This window comes from Vicugna pacos, chromosome 9, assembly GCF_048564905.1.
Source record: "Vicugna pacos chromosome 9, VicPac4, whole genome shotgun sequence".
Lineage (NCBI taxonomy): Eukaryota > Metazoa > Chordata > Mammalia > Artiodactyla > Camelidae > Vicugna > Vicugna pacos.
Genome location: NC_132995.1, coordinates 77,550,844 through 77,575,936, shown reverse-complemented (window position 1 = coordinate 77,575,936; position 25,093 = coordinate 77,550,844). Strand labels below are relative to the sequence as shown.

Sequence of the window (25,093 nt, the reverse complement as noted above, 5' to 3'; positions counted from 1 at the left end):
AAATGCAGAATCATAACTTGAAAAAGACAGTGAGCATTTGAGCCACTTTTTAGAAAAACAAACCCTCTGGGGGTGTATCTGCAGTGAAGCGAGACGCTTCGCCGAAGCATCGAGGAAGGGAGGTTCTGATAGTTTTCTAAGGGCGAGAGATGAGTAATGTTAAGGGTCTTGACCAAATCAACTGGAATAAGAACAATTAAAAGGAAGTAAGTAGTCCCCGTCCTTTTATTTGAATTTGGTGCACGTTTCCCAGTATTCAGGTTCTCAGTACAGAAGGTTCTTGCTGCTTTGCTGCACTGCGTTCCTGGAAGCACGTGCACATCCCCCGGGGAAACTGGAACAGTGCAAAATTCAGGGATTGCCTTCGTCGCCCAAGGGTTTCCAGCAAATGAAACACTGGTGCAACCAGGTGTGTAACAAGAAGACCTGCGGCTCTGGTACAGCTTGCTTTTCCAGCTGTTTGCGAGAGAAGTGCGAGAGCCCCACCAGTTCCTCCTTCGCGGAGGGAGGCTGAGTCCTTTGTAAACTTTAAACAGGCCTGTCCTCAGACTGGCGTTCTCTCGCAGCGCCAGGTTTTAGGCTGGAGTGTGCGTATCACAAATTTGATAGCCCTGAATTCCGTCCTCAGATTGCTAACTCCTCAAATAGGTGTTTCTGCCAGCGGATGACAAGGCTGAATTCCCCATGAAGGAGGTTGTAGAGGCTAAAACAATTTCTCCCGTGAAGTGGGGTGAGCCTGGGCACTGTAACCTGAGGGCTGAGGGAAGTCCTGCCGTGCCACCCACAGGCTTGGTGACCTTGGAGAGGTCATTTCATCCCTTGCATGCTGCTGCTTCTGCAGGGCTGAGACGGTGCCTGCCTCGTGGGTCTGATGTGGATGTTCCTTGTCTGAGACCTGGCCTCTGTAGGCACAGTAACACCAAATGCTCATCGTTAGCCCTTTCCTTTCCCCTGTAACAGAAGTGGCTCTTTTGAAGTTTGTTTCTTCTGTTCTGTAAAGAATTGTTCTTTGTGTGATACCTCAGGCTAGAACTGACGGCCCCAAACCCCAAGGCAGTCTTGTCCTCCGTAGTAACCTCCCTGTCACACTTGCCAGGCCTGACTGTCAGCTCTGTTGATGCGTGCCTGTGCCCTGCCTCGTGCAGCAGCTGGCATTTGCCGGAACCCCCTCTCCTGCACTTCCCAGCAGCCCTGAGAAGGGAGCTGCTGTCCTTGCCCCCACCTTAAAGGTGAGGGAGCAGACGGTCAAGCAGCCTGCTCTTGGCCGCCCGGCGGCGGCAGAGCCAGGATTCAGACCCGGGCGCTTCAGGGCTGTGCCCTGAACACTTCGGTACTAGAGGAATCCTCCGGGGCCCTGGGGCCGCGTTGTCACGAGTGACCCTTCTTGCCTTCGTCACCAGGGACGTAACTCCTCCGGAGAAGCAGAGGCTGGGCGTGGGAAACGTAACCTAGTCCTTATGTTTTCCTTTCCTTTTTCTTTTTTCTATAGTAAAACCAGAGCTGTAGACTGAGTGAAGGTTCTGCACCATGTGGGGGAAAACAAGTGGGTGAAAACCACACGAGAAGCTGAGCTGTCACTGTTCACGGGACATCTGGCCCCTGCAGACTCCGCGCCTTCCCCCCTCTAATCCTGCAAAGTACAGGGAGAGGACGGTGCAGACTGCTCACTAGACCAGCTCAGTCTTTATCGCTGCGCTTCCACGCCCTCGTAGACTTTCTTCCTTTTTCCGTTTACATGTTTTTTGCCTGTTGCCATGGTAAAGCTCATTCCAGGATGTGGGAGATCTTAGTGCCCAAGAAGCTTTCCTAATGTTGAATCCCGCACTTTCACTTCCACATTTTATCTCAGTGTTACTAGGGCAACCCAAATAATTTCATTTTCTCTTTGAAGCTGATACCTTCTAAAGCTGCTGTGCCCTCATGCTGACTCATTCACGTTCTTACGGTTTTTTTCTAGTTTGATTCCGGCAGCTGCCTCCTTTACACACAGGCTTTCTGCTTTTCTGTAGCCATGATAGCTGATGTGCTGTGGGGCAGTGGTTGTGTGTTTGAGGGATACAAATCCCACTGAGGATTAGAAAAGCGCTATGGAATTTCTCACCAGAAAAAAAATGTCAGTTTAAGAAAAAAGGATGAATATACAATGGAGAAAGGACTGTCTCGTTAATAAATGATACTGGGAAAACTGGACAGCCACAAGCAGCAGAGTGAAACTGCAGCTCTAGCTGCCACCACACACAGAAATCAACTGAACGTGAATTAAGGCCCTGCGCGTAAGGCCTGAAACCATGGAGCGCCTCGGAGAAAGCAGGGGGGGGGGGCTGAGACCACGACGTCGGCCGTGGCAGAAGTTCTTGGATGTGAGACCAAAAGCAAAGGCAGCAAAAGCAGAAATAAACACGTGGGTAACATCAGACTAAAAGGCTTCCGTACATCAAAGGAAACCATCACCAAACCGAAAAGGCAGCATGTGGAATGGGAGAAAGTACTTGCAAGTCATAAATCTGATAAGTGGCCGATAGCAAAATAATATAAAGAGCTCATGCAAATCAATAGGAAAAAAACCCCGAGCAATCCAATTTTTTTTAAGTGGGCAGAGGATTTAAATAGATATTTTTCCAAAGAAGACATACAAATTGCCAACAAGTCCGTGAAAACGTGCTCAGCATCACTAGTCATCAGGGAAATGCAAATGAAAACCGCAGTGAGATCCACCTCACACCTGTCAGAATGGCTGTCATCAAAAAATAAGTGTTGGCAAGGATGTGGAAAAATCCTTGTGCACTGTTGGTAGGAATGTAAATTGGTGTAGCCACTATAGAAAACAGTATGGCGTTTCCTCAAAGAATTAAAATAGAACTAGAACCAAAAATAGATCCAGCATTTCCACTTGTGGGCATTTATCCAAAGGAAACAAAAACACTAACTGGAGAAGACGTCTGCGCCCCGTGTTCACTGCAGCGTTGTGTGCAGCGGTCAAAGCACAGGAGCAGCCCGTGCCCTGTGATGGGTGAGCGGATGAAGTAAGTGTGGTGTCTGTGTACAATGGTTTATTATTCAGTCATAGAAGAGAAGGAAATCCTGCCATTTTTAACAACATGGGTGCACCTTGAGGGCAGTATTCTAAATAAAGTAAGTGAGAAAGAGAAAGACAAACACTGTGTGATCTCAGTTACGTGGAATCTTAAAAAAGCAAAGAACAGAACACAAAACTGATCTCATCGATACCGAGAACCCGTTGGTGGTTCCAGAGGCAGGAGGCTGGGGGTTGGTGAACTGTGTGAAGGTGGCTGAAAGGTACAGACTTGCCGTTACAAGGCCAGTGAGTTCTGGGGACACAGTGTGTAACGATGACTGTAGTTAGCAGTGCTGCATGGCCTGCTTGAAAGCGCAGGGAGAGTCGATGCTAAAGCTTCCCATTGCAAGAGGAAAATCTGTGCCCTGTGTGGTGCTGGGCATCAACCAGCCTTGCTCTGGTCATCATTGCACAACATACAACATCAGATCATGACGTCGTACAGCTGAAAGTAATACAGTGTTGCGTGCCTGTTACAAAGAGAGAATGAATGGGAACATCGAATAAACAGCCCCTCTTGTACAAATTTATTTGGTTTGGGGGGTTTGAATAGCAAGTAGCAAGAGTTTGTACAGGGAGAGACTTTTCAAAAATAATCTATCCCAGTCTGTTCCAGTTCAGATTGTGGAAGTTAAGATGCCCGTCTGTGTCCATTTCCAGCTTCGCTCCATCCCAGGGCCGTCTCGTGCTTGGTTTTGTCTGCGCCCTTCTCTGGCAGGTCTCTTGGCAGACCGTCTGCAGGGGTGAGATGGCCAGTGGGCTGCTGCTTTCCTGGTGCGGGTCTGGCTCGCAGAAGCCCTTTGGGTTTGAATCCACACAGAATCTGAGAAGCCCAGAGAAGGGGCAACACACCTGGAGCCTCCTTGTTTGTAGGTCCGTTGCCCACATATGCAACTATAGCTTCTTTATCTTTTATCCCCGGTGCTTGGCACATGGTGGTTGGATAAGAAGTGTTGAAAGAGGGCGGGAGAAGCAAGGAAGGGAAGAGGAAGAAAGAACTGGAAGGAAGAAGGGTCTATCCAAGAAAGGAAAGGAGGGGACGAAACCGGACTCAAGGAGACCACCCTCTGACCCAAGACTGATTTCCTGTGAGAAGTCAGTTCCGAAGGAGGAACCCGGACGACGCTGAGTGAGAGACGGCTCCCAGGCGGGCGCGGGTTTGGATGGTGCAAGCGAGGAGCGCAGCCTTTGGCCCTGAGAGTTACCGCCTTAGTAGAAGATCCCTGCTGTGTCCTGGCAACTCTTTGCCGTTTCAGTCTAAGAACATGTAGCTTGTTGCCCTCTGGCTCGTGGAAGCTGAACCAGCTCAGGCTACCCCTGCCCTTACGTCTCCAGAGATGGAAGATGTCAGGTCCAACCTTACTTGAATAAAAGAAACAACACCTTTCTAATGAGTGATGGAGGGCAAAATGATACATCTCAAAGGGGAACCAAAACTCATCGCACTGCACACCTTTCATTCTGCCCAGAATGTGTTGCTCTGCCCAGGCCCCTGTTCCTGCCTGTACTTCCTGCTTTGTGCAGGCATCGATCCCTAAGCCCGCCATAGCTCAGGTACCTCTGCATACTACCAGAGTACCCCAAACTCCCACTTCATCATACCTGTCACAGCTGTGATGATACAGTTGTGTGTAATTATCTAGTGTCCGTCTTTCCACCACGATGTAAGGTTCAGAAGGACAGGGGTTGTGTCTGTCTTAATCACTGGTGTGTCGACATGAGTGAGCTCAACACCGGGCAGGGGAAAGCCGCTACAGTATTGCAGAAAGAATGAATAAGGCTGCCGGGCACCTGCTGGGTGCTGGGGATACAGAGCTTTTCAGAGACGCTGCTTCCATCCGTGGAAAACTTGGTGCCTCTGGAGCAGCTGTCTCTAACGACAGCGTGTCCCTCTCTCAGCCTCTGGAATTGGAGACCGAGGCTGCCTCAAGACCCTGTGGCTTCTGCACCTCATTTCCCCGGATCCCGACACTTTTTGTGAACACTGAGTAGAAATGAACCAACTTATCTGTTTCACCAATTTCTGCTTCTTTGCTAAGTAGACATTTATTTTGTTTTTGTAGAAACGACTTTAGTTTGTGTCTGTATAGCCATCGGCAGAGCTCCGGAACGTCGGTCTGTCAGGGTTAACACAGGTCTTCTGAAAATAGGATTAAACGTTACAGAACAAGCACAAAGCAACCAGCCCACACAGCTGCCCCGTAAACCACGCCTTCCCCCGGCCGAGGGCCGCCTGGGGGCCATTCGCTCGTTCCTAAGTCTCATTCACTTCAGAGCTCCGAAGATCTCTCAGCCGTGAGACGTTTGACTTTTAAAAGTAACTTTTTTTCTTGTTTCTTCCTCACTTGTTCCTTCAAAATCTGAGTTTTAAAATACATTTCTACGGCCTCCCTGCACGACTTTTCAGTATTTGTGATTAATACTTAAAACCTTCCGGTTTAACAGCTCCTGACTGGTCTTGCTTCTTGCAGGCATCCCCAGCCCCCCTCTTCCTCCCAGTGAAGCTGTTTGGCCAAACCACCGCGGGTAGCGGTGCCGCCGCACAGGCCGGTGCATTCCTGGGCTTCAGCATCTCGTCTTGCAGGTCTTCGAACCATTTTTAAAAACGCGTTTGGCAGGGCGCTGAACATCTTTGAGATACGTCTCCCAGGGAGGCTCCGTCTGGCCCCGAGCCATCTTTCTTGCTAACGGCAGCGGGTGCGAGTGAAGAGTTCCAAAGCGCGGCGCAGCCTGTCTGGAAAGACGCGCCGTTTTGGGTCTTACTCCAAGGTGGCTCGTGGGCTTCGCACTCTGCCGCCCGCTTTTGTTTTGCCGACACAGCATTCAAGTTGCTAAGTCAGAGCCCTCACACCTGGATTGCTCTTGTCTCTGTGTTTTTGATGAATCATTTGTTCGATGAATATATATTGAGCACCTCTTGTATGCCAAAGACCGTTAGGAGTTGGGAGAACAGTGGAGACCGACATTGCTCCAGAAACCACACCAATGGACGGAACGGGGTGTCCGCGACGGGGGCAGCCGCGAGAGCGGCACAGTGCCATGTGAGCCTGCAGAGCGGGCTTTGCCTAGTCAGGGCGATCGAGGACGGCTTCCCCGAGTGGGAGGTACCGAGGCAAGCTCTGCGGGACGCACAGGCGGCGGAAGGGTGGGAGGAGGCCGAAGAGCGCTCCAGTGCGGGGTTAGCTCCTCAGCGGCTGGTGCCGCTGCTGTGTCTCCTCTGGGGGGATGTCCGACAGCTCCGCAGGCCTCCTGAGCTCCACAGGGTGTGACGTGTGTCACCGACCTTCACTCTTTCCTTTTTGGTTGTCGGGGGAGGGGAGGGTTTTTCTTTTTTTAATGTGTTTTTGTTCTGTTTTGTTTGTAAAGAACGTATCATCTTTAGAAACGTGCATTTTAATGACTTGCGTTTCCCAGCACTTTTTCTCACTTAGAGTCCTGCCACAGGTAGGTCCGAGAGGCAGGTGCCTGCTGAGCGTAACGTCCCAGAGTCTTCGTGTCAAGAAGCTTTCCATGCCCTTCCTCAGCTGCTAGAACGTGAAGCTCTGGGAGTATCAGATGCCATCGTGTGAGATGTTACTTAGCTTCGATGTGAGAAAACAAGAGCTGGGAGAGGGAACTCCTGTAGTGTCTAACTTGGAAAAGATGGCCCTTAAATCAATATGCTCATTTTAGAGCCAAACCCAACACAAATTTTTCTCTTAGGCACAAAGCCTTGCATTAAACATTTTCTGGCTGGATAGACAGAAACCTAATATTCCAATTTTCCACAGCATTTATGTCAGGTTTAATATTCTGGCAGTAATTCTGGTCATTGATTTTCTCCTATAGTTTTGATTTCCTGTTTTCCTGGAGGCCGGAGGGTCTGAGCTTCTTTTCATCATGACTTTATGAGCACAGCCAACAGGAAAGACGAACCAAGAGCTCACTTCTTGAGAGCAACCTTCCTGAAAAGCCCCAAAGAGATTTATTCAGCAGTTAACATTTCTGTGCTATTACCAGCCTTTCCATGGTCCCCGGTCTTAAAAGGGAGACTTTGAATGGTAGGTTTTTGTAAAGGTGTGTTTAATAAAGAGGACAGCGAAGTCGTCACATTTAACTCCATTCGTCTTTCGACGTCTCGCTTTGACCACCAGCCTCTTGTCTCCTGAGGGGTGTCATTTTGGTTCCTGGTGGCTGGAAATGTGAAATTTTACCCCATTTAAAAAAAAAAAAAAGCTTAGTGGAAAGTTGTGATAACAAATTGCTTTAGCTTCCCTGTCACGTTTTTTGTTGGCTCTGTTTTTCTAAGTACCAGTATATATATGTTTGTGAAACACCCAAACTTTCTGTTGGGACAGAAAAGGCAGCTTCCCCCCACAGACTCATAGGAATTCAGCTCAATAAACCGTTGAGCACTTTGGGTCCCAGAGCAAGCAAATGAAATAAAAGAGGACCCCTGCCTGTTCAGACTCCTCTAAACTCCAGGGGGTGAAAAATAAGCAAAAACCTCCACTTTGAATGTTCCGGAGCGCAGGAGCCTTCCTGACTCTCCACACGCCTCCCCTGGCCACCCCTTCCAGGGAAGAGCAGCCTTCCAGGTAGACGGCTTCCCGCACTTGGTCTGTTGAGTTTTCTGGCCTGTGTGGTACATTCATGCTGTGCCAGCTGCCCAGAACTTCTGTGCTGTGTTGTTCAAGGGGGAAAACTGGGTTGGCAATAAACTTCAGTCCCTTCTTGTCCGCCGGGAAGGGATAAATCATCTTCAGAGCAATCACTGCAGAGTTACTGCTGATCCTAAACTCAGCTTTTGGATGGTGAGACTGGTAAGAATGGAAGCCTCACCTGTGTCCTGTTTGAATGATGTCAGGCGTCCAAGGGGAAGCACACACTCTCCTCAGGGGTTACAGTCCTGTGGAGGGGGGCGCTTAGTGACACTGACGCCTGGAAGCCTGCTGCTCCTGGTGTAAAGGAGGTGGAAGCGGTGTAAACAGAGAGGTGGCCAGGAAGCCTGGTGGAGGCAGAGAGCTGGAGTCTCTTGCTCAAAGACTCTGGGTGTGTCCAGAGTAACAGGAGAGGGGCGGGGTGAGTTACATTTGATGCCAACCTCCTACGGGAAAGACTATTAGATCACAGTTTAGCTGCATTTTAGAAAAGATGTCTGAGTTTAGATTTACTTAGAATATATAGACTAAACCTTGAATAATTATGAGTGTTATGTACACGTAGCTGAAGCTCTTGGACAGAAACCCCCAAAGGTCACGATCTCACCAGGAGTCACAAAGGCAGGCGGCACTCCAAACCGTTACACTGCGAACAAGGCTTTAATGTTCGGCTCTGTTCTTTGTCACCTGTTCCTTAAGAGGGTAATGTTCTGATAGGGGAGGCGCAAAGTGTGGCCGCTGGGGACACGCTGGTGCCTAAGAGGCCGTTGTGATCCACACATTTTCCCTGTGACTAGTGACAGACCCTGTGCGTTAGAATTTCAGTGACCCTTACCTCTGAAATTATGCGTCCCCCCTGGCCCTTGTCCGCGTCTCAGATGGCTCTGCAGCGGCGGGTGTGCTGTGGATACTCACCATCTACGGCGTGAAGCTACGTGGCGGTGGTCTCTCTCTCATTTGCTGTGTGTCAGACTGCATCAGAGGCTGACAACGTAACGGAAGTCTGGCCTCGGCTACAGAACGCTCAGCTGGGTGTGTGTGCCTGTGTGTGTGTTTCGGCCTGTTTGAGTTTAGCAAATGCGACCTGAGCTTCTGCTCTAAGGTATTGTGCTATTTCCTAGAAGATACGCAGATAAACAAAATATAAACCCTCTCCTCAGGGAAGTGAAAACAGCCACCCCTTTAAATGCGTCATTGGCGCTGGAAACAATAATCAGTCACTTGTACAAAGAAGACCAGTCACAATTCATGCTTCAGAGGCATTTCCTTAGCTACCTTCTCCCGTCAGAGCCCAGGGGGTGTGGCGGGCGCTTGGTCAGTTTTGTTCACTTCCGTTCCCTCAGCACCTAACATGGTGCCTGACTTAGCTGACACTCTGCATTTTTAAAGTAAATTTTATTACAATGCTGTAATTATAGCAAGTATGTGAGTAAATGAAAGTAATCTGTGCTTGTGAGAGAGAAAAAGCAGCTACCGATAATAATAATGTCACAAAGTTTCAGTGACTTCAATAGATAACAAAGGTAACAGTGGGAACTGTTATGTAAAGCAGTGGCCTTGAGGTGGGTGAAGTGCAGCCATTAAAGGGGTTTCCTTTAAATATGGAAAAGGTGCAATGAGAAAGAGGCAGCATATCATAGTTGGTTAACAGAGAACTAGAATTGCAGGTAGGTGTGATTTTTGTTCCCCACCACCCTTAGGAAAACAGGTTAAGCTCAATTTGAGTACTTTCTAAATAATGTGACTGGGCCATTAATTTAACATATGACCTAAGGAAACAAAGAAATTTCCAAGGAGACAGTAGTACAGAAGCATCCACTGTGTTGCAAGCTCGGCTTGCCTCTTGCGACGACTCCCTCTGAGCCTACGGCTCTCACTTAGGGACTGTAAGCGCGTTCTAGCTTAGGGTCACCCAAGTGTAGCGGTAAGGGTTTGTTTCTCATTTTATATTTTCAATTAGGGACGTGAGAAGAGAGACTGACATTGGAGAAATTCTGCTTGAACCATTTGCTTCTGACTGAGGTTTGGATCCCTTGCATTCAGTGTCACACGGACTCTGAGCTGTGCATAAAGAGGTGCAATCTGATTAGAAGTCACGGCTCACGGTGACGTGTCACCTCCTCTCTCCCGGCTCGAGGCTTCTCACTCGTGAAGTGAGAGTCACAGGTGGGTGACCTCTGAAAGCGCCTTTCAGGCTGTGAAAGGTTATAACCCATTTATGATTTTCTCTAAATTAAATCTACTTCTGTAGAACCATGTAATTACGGTCTTCTTTAGCAGACTTCTCTAAAACTTGTTTGCCATCGGTGCCACAACTACAGAGTCAAACACACCCTAGAGCCATGCTCTCCCAAGAGAGAAGGCTGTCATTTTTACAAGATTGGAAAGTTTGGCTTTGTGTCCTGTTTTTGCTTCCGTCCTCGCACTGCCGGAGGAAGAGCGATTTGTTTTATAGTTGACGTTTTGAGCACATTCTGATAACTTTATTTTGACTTGCGGAGCCGGTGGTGCTACTGGGAAGAGGCCGCAAATAAATCGGGCACTTCCGTGCTCTCCTTGTCCTCCCGCCTCTCGTGGGCCCACGTCCCCGCCCTGTGCCTCCCGTGACACTGCTCAGACACACTAGGCTTTTGTAGTCCTCATTTCTAAAACGAAAGGCAATCACACCCCCTCTTCATTAACATTACTGGTTATTCACTAATTTACTCAGCAAGTTCTGAGTGCCTGCTATATGCCAAACGTTGTTTTCTAAGTACTGGGACATGTCAGCATGCAAAAAAGAATTGAAAAGGAAGTTCCCGCCATCGTGAAACATACATCCTTCTAGGGGAGACAGACAATACATTAAGGGATATAAGTATCTTTTGACAGATTGGATGTGGGGGGTAAGAGACGAGACCCAAGGGCGACTCCAAAAATGTTGGTCTCGCAACTGGAGCGATGGAGTTGCCGTCAACTGAGGGGCGTCGCCTGAGGGAAGGGCTTTGCCGGGAGCGGGCAGTGGGGATGGGGAGTGGGACTGGAGCTGCCTTGGGACACGCTGAGTTTCACGAGTTAGCGGGTGTCCAGATGCGGGCATTGTGTGGGCAGCTGGGTCCGTGAGTCTGGAAGCCAGTATGAATTTTGTTTAGGATGATGCCATTGAAAGCATTGTGACTAAATGTGATCACAGGGGAGTACTTGAGTTAGAGACGACAATTAGACCGGAGACTAGGCACTGGGACCCTGAGGTCAGAGGTCAGGGAGGAGACGACGGAACGGCCAACGAGGGACGAAGGAGCAACACGGGAACAGGAGGCACACCTCATGGCTTGGCGTCTTGCAAGCCAAGCAGGCAATGGGCATATTTTGCCAAATGCTGCAGACAGAGCGGGTGATGTGAGGGCTGAGAACTGACCGTTAGGTTTAGCCACACAGGTGAATAATGTAAGTGGGTTTCTTTCCTATAGAATTCATGTTTCATGTGCTCAGGAATTACTGAGTATTGTCATTCATTTCTGTAAGGTGCCACTCACCATGTTACTGATATGATCACTGCTATTGTGTGGGATTGGCCCTGGGCTCCTTGCATGGTGTGTGATTGCACTGTGTAAAGACGGTGCCATCCTCCAGCTGCTGGAAGAATGTGGGACGAAGCAGCGTTAGCCCACCCACCTGAGGGCCACTGGAGAGCAGTGTTGGCAACCAGGCTTGAGTCACAGCAGAATATGTTTGCTAAAGTCATGGTTGATAAGTAGAGTAGACTTTGTTCTGTGTGATCAATTCCAGAGAAGAAGATACTAAAACTCTCCTGAGAGGGGGGAAGACAGATTGTTTCAGGAAGAGCCAAATAAATGAAAGAAATAAACTCTGGGTTTGCAACTAACTGAACCAATATTCTTTACCAAAGAAATACATGATATGGTATTTTTGAGAGGTAAAGTTTTATAGATAATGGAACCATTAAAATGACTTTTGGTAATAAGCATTTTTAATAAAAGAAATGCATGTCGATTTCTGCAAAAGGATAGAGTCAAATACATAGCATATTGTAAAAAATCATATATTTTTAATCAGATTCTCTTGATTGAATTTGCAATGCCATGGTTCCAAAGACACTATTAGGTAAGCTAAAATCTTACATAATGAGTTGGAAATTGGAGTTGGAAGAATTATAAAAATAATCATTTATTAAAAAATCTCTAAATAGAAAAAATGTTAAATATAAATGAAATTATCCTGGTTGATCTCTAGGGGAAGAAAGCTATGTAAACTCAGCAGTTTATTCAGAAGTGGCTCCTTCAACTTGAGATCACAGTTCTTGAAACGGTCACAGGTCATCTGGAAGCTGCGACGGCAGTGAAAGGGGAAGCAGGTGTCAGAACGCTAATGCACAGCGTTGAGAGGAGCTGAGTTACGAAAGAACACGCATCTCTCTTTAATTAGGCGAGTGCGGGGTCCATGCGCGCTCTCTTTAGTTTTGGAGTTTTTCAGTCACCTTCTCCTTTGCTTCCTCCCCCTGAGAAAAGCGGTGATGATACTAATGAATGTTTTCTAACTAATGATTTTTAAATACAATTTGTCAACATCTGGAAGATCTGCATCCCTAAGTGACCAGTGTTGTCCAGATGACTGACGCAAATCATCACAAAATCGAGCTTGGATAAATAATCCATTCACAGCACAAGACAGACCAATGAGCTTTAACTTCAGAGAGTTTGAAAAGTTCATTGATACAGTTTTCAGTTTCCATATTGCAACTAACCACGTTAGCCTGATACGTTATCAAAAATTAACATCCACAATTATGTGAAAAGTCTGTTGAGATGCTCCTCCCTTTTCTAACTGCGGATATATTTGACTCACAACGTTCAGTCGAAGCAGCGTCACCGCAGACTGAGCAGCGGATGTGAGGGCCCAGCCGTGCTCCACCAAGCCGGCGGCCAGAGGTCAGCAAGCACGTAAGACGCGCCGTTCTGCCTGTTAATGGTTTTTGTCCTGGAGAATATAGTTTTTTTTTATAATATAATTTGTTAACTTACAATGGGTTTATATATTTTTTTAAATTCCTTGGTTTTAATCTCTAATGTGGTCAATATTGATAGGTGTTACCCTCATAAAAAGTACTCTTTAAGGTCTTCTCCTCACTGCATTTTAAAGCATGAAGGGATCCTGAGATCAGAAAGTTTGAGAACCACAGCTCTACCTTGGCGTTTTTTTATTCCTAAAATTGCTCTTTGCTTCGAAGAACAAGCCCAGTTCCCTCCAAGGTGTGTGGGGACGTACCACCAGGGAGACAACCAAACCCACCACAGGACGTAGCCGGTGGCACAGGGGCCACGGCTGTCAGCACTGCTGCTGGCTGGGGTCACCCCACGTCTGACCGGGCGAGCAGTGCTCCGTGAACAAGCATCTGAGTTCATTCATTCATTTGACAGACAGTTGTTCAGGGCCTCTTGTCTGCCAGGCACTGTGGTTAAGTGGTGGGGGTGCAAAATAGAATAGTAGCTTCTAGGCAGAATGTGGACGTTTAAGCTGAGTGAGTGACTGCCTGTGACTGCCAGCCGGAACAGCTGTGACTGAAAAGCGTCTGGGGCCGTGGAATTGTCATGATCCAGGGAGAAGGAAAAGGTCATGAAGGGCCAGGAAAGGCAAACTAGTCCGAAGTGTCAGTGAAGCTGGGGATGCGCAGTTACTTATTCAGCTCAGGGGCTTGCCTGCAAGATGTGTTTTGAGACACAGACACGCGTGGCCTATAGGGCCTCCCTTCAGGAAGCCTGCGCCCGGTGGTGGTGACCGAGTGGAGTTAGGGAAGTGTGTTTCCACAGAACGAGGAGACTATACCATGTGCTGCACAGAGTCAAGTAGGGCGGTCACAGGGAAGAGCAGCGCCAAGTGGCTGAACTTTCCACATTGTGTTAAGGAAGGCAAATCACTGCTTCAGGAAAAGTCAGAACCAGCAGCAAGACAGAATGAGCACGTCATGGCCGTCTCCAGAGGTAACCCCCAGCGAACTCCAGGAGGAGCCGCTGGTTTCCTTGGGGCTGTTTGTCACGCAGTATCCAGTTCAGTATTAGGGAAGCGAAGATCCAGGAACAAAAAGGCTTGGGAGGGTGAGCGCAGAACACAGCCTCTGCCCTGCTCTGTCATCAGACTGAACGCCCAGGCAGGTGTGGAGGGCTAGAGACGGCGGAAGGGAGAGGAAGTGCCTTGTTGGCCCTCAGTGGCCACCGTCACTCCTTGACGTGAGATACGGAAAGACTGTTCCTTCTCCCGGTGGCAGGATGATTAACTTAAAATCCTCGACCATAATAAAGGCTGGGGAACGAGCAGTGAGAAGGACAAGGCAGACTAGGAAACGGATGTGTCTCCCCCTTTTCCCAGAGCCCAGGGACACCTATTCATTTATCTTCTGTCATTTAGGTGGAGACAGGTGTTTCTAGGGCAAACTGATATCTCAGAGGGTAAGTTCGAAGTTCACAGTGAAATGTAAGGGGTGTAGGAAATAGAGGAAAGAAATCAAGTCAAAAGCACGAGGACCCAGAGAAGGGGGGAGGGCAAGAGAAAATGGAGTTCCCCCCACACCCCCTCCCCCCAATGTGATCATCCCTGTTACCAGAAAAGGACCAATGGCAAGCCATTTGCCTTCCCCAGGGAGCAAGCAAAATGCTTTACAAATAGGGCTTAGTAAATAATTAATATAAACCAACACTGAAGTTACACTCAAAAAAAATAGTCTAAGGCAACAACCCAAGATGATAAATAGAAAAGCATTTCAAAGGACGGGTCCTGCTGTTTCTGGCGTCTTCGTGTTCTGTTTAGGGGAGGGAGAGTCCGGGAAGTAATGGACGGTCATGCTCTCCCTGGTCCACTTGGGGCCGAGGGGCCTGGCTGACCGGACAAGAGGTGGCAAAGGCAGTTGCTTTCTCGACGTGGGGCTCCCTCCTTCCTCAGCTGGTGGTTCTCTCAGTGGCTTGTTAAAACCCGAAGGTGCCCTGGCAGCTTCTGGACTGATTTAAGCCGCTAAATCCAGTGGGTTGAAGCAGAATTTCAAATGCGGTTAACAGTGCAGTGTGTTGTGCATAAGGATAAATCAACTCACCAGTAACCTCTCCTTCCTCAGAAACATGATTCCGGTGACAGAATTCCGGCAGTTCTCTGAGCAGCAGCCGGCCTTCCGCGTGCTGAAGCCGTGGTGGGACGTGTTCACCGATTACCTGTCGGTGGCCATGCTGATGATCGGCGTATTTGGATGCACTTTGCAGGTAGGTGCCTAGACTCACGTCAGAATGGAGCCAGAGCAAAAAACTAAGCTGTTGAAACCTCTTAAGAGCTGGCAGTGTGGTTTCTAGCCGTGTGCACGAGTTGCTCTTCTCTCCTCGTGTGTGGTGTCTGTGATCACGGCAGGGAGCCTGGAGCCTAATTTACTGAACTCTCCTAATACGGTAAATACGGCACCTATAAGATTTAATGGCGCTCAAATAGCAACTGACGACAATCAAGCAGTATTTGTTGTCACTATCATCAAAGGGAGTCCCTCATCTTTCAAAGTTGGCTCTGTAGTAGAGGACAGCATGTGTATCCACAGTGCCACTTAGATTGTTAAAATGGGACTTTTTCTTTACTTTATCACTTATATTTCCCCCAGATGAGATTTTCTGGAAGAACTGACATTTTGATGAGATGTCACTGTCCTGCCCAGTGTTTAGTTCTGAATTAAACTGCAGCTGAATCATACACCGGCAATCAGGCGCGGCTGCGTTACCCTGTGGTGGAGGCTCCCACAGCACTCAGCGAGCACAGAGGGAGGGGGCAGGAGAAATGGCCGTCTTAAAACGCGAGAAGTAGTCAGGAAGAGGGGGCTGGGGAGGAAGAGAGTTCCAGGAAGGGGAAAGAAAGCTGCAAGTCAGGAAGAACACGGCCTCCCTGGGAACTGTCGGTAGGACTGGCACACGCTGGGTGTCATTGCTGTGAGAGCTGGAGCCATGCCTGTGAGTGGAGTCACCCCCAGAGAATGTGGTGAGTGAGGTGATGCCAGCAATAACTTTAAGAGAGAAAGAAGGAAAAGGGGGTGCCTCTGAAGAAGGTGGAGGAGGGGCAGCCGTAGCACGGGGGAACCAGGAGAGAGGAGGGGCTCAAGCGTGGTCAGCGACGACAGGTGGTTCCACTAACTCACGGACTGAGGAGGAAGGCGGCGACCGGCTCATTAGAAACCTTAGTCTCAGTGGCTGGAGAAGTGAGCGGAAATGAAGAGCTGTGGGGTAGACGGGACTTTCAGGTAGGTCAGCCAAGAGGAAGAGGAGCTGGGGAGAGGGAAACAGCTAGAAATGGTGCAGAGTAGAAATAAAGGCCTTTTTAACATTGATTTTAACACTAGTTAACACGTAGTGTTTCCTGTGTGTCAGGCCCTCTTCTGAGCACTTTGCACGTGTTTTAACCCATTTCATCCTCATGTCAGCCCTAAGATGTCCCTGTCCTTAGTCTCTGACACCAGGCTGCCTTTTATTTGTAGACTGGAAATATTTTGCCCTCCTTCCCCCACCACCAAAAAAGAGGTTTGCCAATGAGAAACTATAGCGTTTGAAAGACAGAAAGGACATAAATATATTCATAAATAAAAGAAATAGCTTTGAAGAACCCACTGTATACCAAGCACTATTCTAGGTGCCAAGCATTATCAATGCAGAAAGGGTGAAAGAAAGAAAGAAAGAAAGAAAGAAAGAAAGAAAGAAAGAAAGAAAAGACAAGACAAGACAAATATCCCAGCCTTCGAATTTAAATTCTATGGGGGAAAAATACTAGCAAAATAAGCAAAATCAGTTAGTAAATCATATATGCTAGACGGCGGTGAGGACAATGGAAAAGAAAAGAAAGCATATGAGGCTGGTAGGAGGTCCCAGCAGGAGAGGTTGAGTCACGGTTCTCAAATCAGGCGATAGGCGCATTGGGGAGGTGACTTTTGATGAAGGCATTGAAGTTGGTGAGGGAGCAGGCCATGAGGCGTCCAGGGAGGAGCCATCCAGGCGGAGGGAACAGCAGGAGTGAGAGACGCTCCCCTTCTCCAGGAGAGCTTGACGCCTGGCTTTCTTGACTTCCTCGCTCACTCCGCTGGAGCCTGACGAAGGCAGAGTGTAACTGTGTCACTAGGCGCTGTTGCTTATGGCACAGACCCCTGCTGGTTGCCCAGCTGCGTCTGGGCTCGGGGAATGAGCACCTGGCAGGCTGCCGCACCGGGGGCTTCCGGACTGTGGTGACCCTTGGCACGTGGAAGATGTCTTTACAAAACAGAAACAGACCCACAAAACAAACTTATGGTTATCAAAGGGGGAAAGGAGGGGTCAATTTGGGATCTGGGAGTAACAGAAACCCACTGCTATGTATAAAATAGATAAACAACGGGGACTGCTGGAGAACACAGGGCACTGTGCTCAGTGTCTTGTAAAGACATATAATGGAGAAGAATCTGAGGCTACACACCTGAAACTAACACAATATTATAAATCAACTAGAGTGAAATAATCTTTTTGAAAAAGAACGACTAAGATTTTTAGGCCTGAGCAACTAGAAACTGTTTGATTTCGAGCATGTTGTTTGACGTAGGTCGGCTGCCCAGGTGCAGATGTCAAGTAGGCAGTTGGATGTAAGACCCAGGAGCTCGGGGTAGGTGCAGAAGGGTCACCCTCAGGAGTGGGAGGCGATGGACCTAGGATCCAGGCGGGCTTGCCCTTGATGTGGGTGGAGGGGTCCGTTCCGCCTGGGTGGGAGTGATGGCTGCAGGCGCTCTTCATCAGGGGCCGAAGGGACACCGAGGGAGACGGGAGCGCGTGCATTCCAGCTTCCGTGAAGTGGGAGGGGACGCCCCTGGCGAGAGCGGCGTGAGCTGAGGGAGGCAGCGCCGCGGGGCCATCGAGGAGGAGCGCGGATGCGGCGCGCAAGGGTGGGAAATGGTGGAAGGAGTGACGTGGCGCCGCCGGGCGGCCCCGCGTCCTCTCGCTTTGCTGCTGAGCCACGGCACTCGCCTGGTCCCCGGCCCTGCTTGTCGGCAAGCCCAGGAACCGCGTCTCGCTTTGCTTGTTGCGTGGCGGGAGAGAAGCAGGAACGCGGTCACACCGACCGAGACCCCACAGTCAGCTTGGAGCGGGGTAGGTGAGAGCGGGGGCGTGCGCCCACGAAAGCAGCTGCCACGTGTACCGTCTGGGGGATGTGTCTGCGGGGAGCTCAGGGGGGCTTCAAGCAGACGTGAAGCGTCTCTTCCCGAACCCGCGCCACACGTTCTTCGCAGAGCTCGGCCCCGGCGAGCCTCTCCTGCGCGGAAGCCCTCGGGCTTCCCACTTAGCAGCCCGCGCCCCGCCGCCGCCGCCGCCGGCTCCCAGTCGGTGCCGGCTCCTCGGATGCGTGGCCTAAGCCGGCCCTTCACACACGGGCCCGCGTCGTCCTTGCAGCCTTTAAGGACACGGACACAGGGCGACCGGGCACATGAAGAGTGCAGCCCGAGACGCCAGCGCTCTGCAGTGTGAACCACCCCAAAGAGACTGCATTGGAGCATGCAGGGCCCGGGCCCAGGCCGGGCTCAGTGCGGGGCGGGCCGGTTGGTTCGGCAGACGCCCCTGGGCACCAGCGGGACGGCGCGCGTGGTGGGCGGCGCCGAGAACCGGAGGAGAAACGCCCCGCCGCCCTCGGAGCGTGCGCCCCCCGCTGGCCTTCACGGCGTGGGCTGCGGAGAGGGTGAGCACGGCGTTGTCAGCTCAGCTCCTGGAGCGAGGGGCTTGAGAGACACTGAGCTAATTCTCAAAGAGTGAATACAGAAAACCAAAGAACAAAAAGTATTTTTAAAAGAGGAGTGGAAGCAGCAGAAGGTTCGGTGTGACCGCTTTACAAGCCCTCGCTGACGGGAACTCGAGGCGCTTTCGGGGAGGCCTGCAGTGGGTGGGACGCTCCCACTGAAGCCAGGACGCCAGTGGCGCTCCCACTGCGCGACACCACGGAGGGAAGCTGTGCTCGAGCCAGCATGTGCTTTACTAGCTCCTGGAAGGAGCGTCTGGAGGTAGATCCGTCCCATCTTCCAGGTGAGAATCCTCTTCTGAGAGGTTAGGTGACTTGCCCCCAAGCCAGGAAGGATGCGGCAGGAGTGCAGATCACAGGTCGCCTCCCCAGCATGTGGCTCCCCCCGCCCCCCGCCCCCTGCTATGGGATGTTATGGAACCATTACAGTTGTACAGGTTGTGGGCCAAATTTTGGCTTCTGAAACAGGATTTTAAGTATAAAAACAAGTGTAAAATGATTGAAAGGGAAAATAGTTATAAAGGAATGAATTCTCTGAATTACAGCTGAGATCTTCTTAAAGATTGTTCACTATACACCTGCTATTAACAAACAACAACTTGTAACCTATCGCAAACATTAAAGAAATAAGGTGTAAACTAATAAAGAAAGTAACCCCCCAGGATCCATACTGCACGTGGAAGTAGTGTCCTGAGGGGGAGAATTTAACTCTTATCTTAGCTCTGCTCTGATAATCCTCTGACACTGGCTTAATGACTGGTAACTTCAGAGACAGAAGGTTCTCCGTGAACCTCAAAGTCTCGTCCCACTTCCAAGGTGATACTACAACAATCAAAATGTGTTTTTGCGCCTTGATTTCCCCTTTGTGAAGTGACAGTGCAAGCATCCGTTCTGACCTTATTGACAAAACACGTTAACTCTTGGGGTTGGGACACATGACGACGTGAAGTCTAAGCAGGGGTAGAAGAGCACTCACTGGTGACAAAACAGTAACCCCATGGCTTTTTGACTGTTTCATAAATGGCTTCTACCAATGGCAAATAATGGTTCATTCTCTTTATTCCTGGAAGGTTGTGTGCCTATAGGTTTAACGTTATGTAGCTTTGAAAATCCTAGGGGAAGAAAGAAGTTACTGGCTATCAGTGGGGTGTTGATTCTGTCTTGCCCTGATGTAAAAGGATTAAAATCAACACTTGCCTCACTCATCTGACAAGTATCTATTCATTTCTGAGCAAGTAGCAGTTTTCAAAGCTGCCATGGCTTTAGACCGCGCATGAAGAGCACTCCCTAGATTGCATCAGTCCACGTGAGAAGCAAGCATCAGCTCACTGCAAACCGCGAGGGTGCGCGCATCCTATTTCTGTACAGTCACACACCCTCAAGGGCCAGTAACATAAACACACGACCTTGGGCTGTAAACAGCACTATTCAAAAGTTCAACACACTTGATAAAATAGACGAAATCCTGAAAGGTCAACACACCGCTTCCTGGAAAAACAAGATTGCTTTAGATCTCTGCTCTGTGACTCCAGGTTATCTTATTATGACCAAATCCAAAACAGCCCACAGTCGGGCCGTTACCAAATATAGAGTTAAAGTCAGAGACCAGAAACAGGAACTGGAAGATACAAGCCCCTGGAAGCCCTAGGGGACTGCGCTGCGACTGCTATGCAGGAAAGACATTTCCTGCTTTCTGAACTGGGGGAGAAGCCAAGAGAATGATTTCAAGGACTTGAAACCACCTACAGAAAAATCCTTGTGGATTAAGCCAGTCACCAGGAGCAAACTGGCCAGCAGGGTCACGCTGAAGAAGAGCTGGGGACATCTGAGCGTGTCGGTTGGAGTTGATCCTCACTTTTATTTTCGGTACATACTGAACTGCTTCTCCGCTTTAGAACCTTCAGCATCAGCTCCGTCAGCATCAGACTCAGAACCATGGCAAATGGCCTTCAGGTGAAAACGCCCCCAGGCAGTTCACCAGAAAGCCAGGCAGGAGAAGTGATACCCTCTAGGTGACTTCAGAGCAGTTCCTCTTGATAATGTGCCTGAATTCTTGCTTCCACTGCCCTCCCCCAGTTCCCTATTCTGCTTCTCCTGGGATTTTTGGTAGACCTTTTTCTTTTGCCGAGTCTGAATTTACAGATGGAGAGTCAGAAACTCTAACTCAGATTGGCTGTTGTTTAAGATGAAATCCAGAATCGTGATGAAACTGCAGTTAGCACCAATGGGTAGACTTCAAATGAAGACCTCAGCTAAGATGTGTTTCATAAGGTTTCTGTGCACCCACAACATTGCACCAATCTGCTTCAGTCTCTGGGGAATGTTAGACAAAAATCACTCGATGGTGAAATGATTGTAAAGAGCACTCTTCCTCATCTCGGGCTCCGTGCGAGAAACACTGTCTCGAACTCCCTGTCACACGCAGTAACGGAAGTTCGGCTTAGTTAGGACCTCCTTGTTATGGTGGTTTTATTCAGACTGATACCTTTTTTCTTCCCTAGAGCTTTATTTCTTGTCATCTATCACCTTGACAATTAAGTGTGCAGTAAATTCCTGGCCACAAGAGTGATGTGTAAGTGCCTTGCACCTCACTCTCGGGCTGAACACAGGGCATGAATCTAAGTGCTTTTCTTAGATCATCTGATGCCGCCCAGTGCCAGTCAGTGAATGGGGAACAGCTCCTTTTATCTCACTGTTCTGGGCTGTGACGATCACGCTGCCTGTTGATTACTTAATAATACTTCTTTTCACTCAAATAACAAAGCACTGACAGCGTACTGGGTGTTTTTCTATGTGAAGCAAATGAGATTCACCACCTGCCTTGTCTGTAGGGTTCATTCCTGTGTCCCCAGAATAAAGACAGTAGCGGTCATGAGTGAATGCTCACCAGAGCAGCCACGATCCATCGTGGATTGTGTGTGCTTTGTAAATCACCAGAATCAGTAAACGTCTCCATGAAGTGGATTTACTGTGACATGGAGGGGGATCCTCTTCTCCTTCTAATCAGGGCCCTCCCTTTGGGGCCCTCCCCGATCCTCTCACCCTGTCAGGCAAACAGATCCACTGGGTTCCGCTCCAAGTCCCCTCTGTCCCACTTCACTGAGAACGCTGACAACATCTGGATCCTCTCAGCCTCATAGGGCCCTGAGGTCAGGGTCAGGCGAACACTGGGGCTACATTGTAACTGCAAAGCTAGTACGTGTCTAGGTTTGGGGTCTGGAGCCTTCTGTTTAATGTAAATAATGAGTCTGTTCCTTCTTCCCCTGTGCTACTGTTTTCCTTTGTAAAACCCTGCACTTTTGTTATGTTTATTTTATAATAGCTATTGTTTTGGAACATCTAGGCTTCGTATAGTTCTTTAAAATATATAGTCTTATTGTTTTGTATTTACTTTTTAAAATATGAAATACTCCCAACTAGAAAGATACATACGAAGTAAAAGATTTAACAGAAAATAAGGTACTGCCCAAAACAGCAACAAAAGCAATCAAGTGTCTAGGAACTGAGCTAATCAAGAATGCACAAGAACTTCATACAAAAACTTCACACATCTAGCTAATGACATGTAAGGCACTATGAATAAATGGAAAGACATGGTCTTTGGATGGCACACACATACAAAGATGTTCGGTCCTCACACATTATTTTGTAAGCTCAAAGCAACATTAAGAAAATTCTAGTTAGAATTTGTTTTGAGAAACTTGGTGAACATAGACCAAAATTTACATGAAGAGCACTCACTTACGGTGCTGGAGGGGAACAGAATGGTGTAAGGTGATAAAGGGAAAGAAAAAGAGGGAGGAGGAGGAGAGGTGGCGGGAGGGGAAGGGGCTTTGCAGGAACTGATAATATACTGTGCATCGAGGACGTGGGTAATTCAGCCCTCTGCCCCGAGGGTCCCCTCTCCCACCACACAGTCACCTTGACTACATGAACTGACTTCTTCAGATTTCCTTTATAAAATGTAAGTCAGAAGCTCCATCGAATTCGCGTCCCTTTTCCAATTGTGAATTTCTAAACCTCTGTGCAAATATTCTAGTTTCTTTCACAAGCAGGAAATTAAACTCTAAGTTGCACAAGTGGGTGAATAATTAGCTCTAAGATTTATCATCCTTTTGTTTCAAAAACAACAATCTAGTTGGAAGAATAACCTCTAAGTGTTGGGAACATAATCTTCTCAAGGCCGGGCCTCGTCTACAGGGTTCAGTCCCAGAACGAAAGCCGGCAGCACTCGTACAGGCTCACCAGAGTTCGCTCTGCAGCATGAAGGGGTGAGTGAGGAAGAGTGGATGAGACGTCCTTGCCGTGTGCTAATGCACAGTGAGCATTTAGTGGCCTTGGAGGGGGACTGAGACTTCTGAATTACTGAGATACTAGACTGACTTCTGGGTATTTATAGTGTAACTTAAGAGATTGTGACCAGTAGAAGAAAGAGACCAAAAGCCTTTATGTGAGGCCTGGTTGAGGTACATGTAGCCTGAGGTGGGGAGACCGAGGGGACATGAAGACGGACCGCAGACACTCGAAGGGCCGCTGCGGGGAACGTGTGAATGACTTCAGCTGATTCCACGTGCCCTGCAACACCAAGCAGAACCAACAGCAGAAGTTCTAGGGAGGAGGATTTTGGCTCAATACAAACCCAAACTTTCAAAAAGTTAAGAACTTTCTGAAAGTGTCATGTTAGGCAGTGAGTTTCCTGTCACTGGAGGTGCCCGTCCAGAGAGCGAGTGGCCTGGCGGAGGGGAGGCTGCAGGGGGAGTCCACGTGTCCTGAGAACCATGTGCTTTTGTTCTTGACATAGAATAAATAGTTCCAGGCAGAGGGGTTAGGCAGTGATAAAAATGACAAGTCCCTGCCAAAAGCATAAACATATCCATTTCAAATGCAACGTCAGTAGAAAACAAACGATGCTCACCAAAAGGGAAAGGACGGGGAGGGATCAATTAGGGTCTGGGACTCACAGACACATGTTACTGTATATAAAATAGGTAAACAACAAGGACCCACTGCACAGCACAGGGAACTATATTCAATTCCTTGTAATAACATATAATGGAAAAGAATATGAAAAGGAAAAATAATACATGTATGTATAGTGTACCTGAACTGCCTTGCTGTACACCTGAAACTAACATTGTGAATCCACTACACTTCAATAATAAAACTGAAAATGAATAAATAAATCAAATGCAATGTCAGACGTAAGGGCTTTGTGAAAAAAAGCAGTGTAAGGAGAGGGGGGCAGCGGTCCTGCTTTAAACGGTGTGGTCGGGGAAGTCCTCTCTGAAGAAGTGACGCTGGAGCAGAAGTAACGGAACTGCGAGGGGGAGGGGCCCGCGGGTATCCGGAGGAAGAACATTCCAGCAGAGGGAACTGAGGAGGCCAGTGTGGCGGGTACAGAGAGGGCAAGGGGAGCGTGGCCTCTTGCAGGTTTTCTTGCTGGGATCCACTTTATAAGGTTTGACATCAGTATTGACCTAAATTGAGCATCACCAAAAGTGTCAGGCACCTGAGAGTCAAGCTTCAGACTTGTCAGTTAGGACAAAGAATTTAATCCTGCAGTGTCTGCAGCCCGGGACCTTATGAACTACCAAAGCAAGCAGTGTTACCCCTTTGCTGACACAGCCGGCCACAGTGTGTGGAAGAAAACGTTACTGGTATATCTCGTTGCCCCTCACAGACTTCAGGCGCTCAAAGGCAGGGTCGGTCTGATACCTCCTGGCGCCCACCTTGGCGTCTTAAACGTAGCACTTGGGAGATGTGTGTTGAGTGAGTGCATGACTGTGCTTCCGCGGCTCTAAGAACGGACTTAGTGATAGAAGCAATTACACAAACGTGCAGTTTAAACCTGCACCGCAAACTGGAGGGGAGCTTTGTGTGCAATAATTAACGACAGGTGATAAAAATCAGATCTCCCTGCAAAGAGTAGCAAATGGTCTTTTCTTAGTAGCACTGGAGATGAAGTGCAGCCTCTGCAGAGCGGGACTGGAATGCGGGGAGCACCCTCTGCAGGGTAGTTCGCGTGAACCCAGGGCCAGGGAAAGGAGCCAGGCCCTTACGTTTGAGTAACAGCCTTGAAAGAAGAAATCCTTTGAGGATGTATTGCACAAATGTGCTAATACTAGATCAACAATTCCTGACTTGTATGTTAGGTGCCCGCATGTGTTGGAAAACTACAGCCAAAATTTGTATAGAAAAAAAATCATGCTCTTACAACAAAGAAACTGAAGAAACTGTTGATACTGAGGCACGTCACAGAGAATCATCTCAGTGAGACCAACGGAGTATACTTTACAGAACTGAGAATTCGTCACATTTTGGTCATAGGTGGCTGTTTTATAATAAAGCTGACGGCCGTGGTGAACACCAGGTTTTTGTTACACGAGTGATTGCCCTTTGCAGTGGGTGCTGTGTGGAGAGGTATCCTGCTGGCGCCGCGCAGTGAGTGTGCGACACTGTGAGTGTTGCCCGGGTTCCACAGCGGTGCTCGCCCTTGCTCTTGTACCTGTGGGATGGATTCTGTGAGCGGCCCTGAGAGTCTCCACACCTTGTGCTGTTTTGCGGGAAAATGGTTTCCTCATTCTAAACGACCAGTTTTTAGATGGACCTTTGAGGT

The 25,093-nt window shown here is 48.7% G+C and overlaps 1 protein-coding gene across 2 annotated transcripts in view; it reads left to right on the top strand.

The window, feature by feature from the left end:
- The window catches only part of LRRC8C (leucine rich repeat containing 8 VRAC subunit C), a 63,573-nt gene that overhangs the window by 21,703 nt on the left and 16,777 nt on the right, over window positions 1–25,093 (top strand). The window contains exons 2-3 of one of the 2 annotated variants that reach the window (XM_072968283.1): window positions 9,677–9,882; window positions 14,819–14,960. In XM_072968283.1, the coding sequence (XP_072824384.1) occupies window positions 14,823–14,960 (138 nt within the window). In that variant the 5' untranslated portion in view covers window positions 9,677–9,882; window positions 14,819–14,822. The remainder of the gene's footprint in view (window positions 1–9,676; window positions 9,883–14,818; window positions 14,961–25,093) is intronic. The other variant, XM_072968282.1, reaches the window with a different exon arrangement.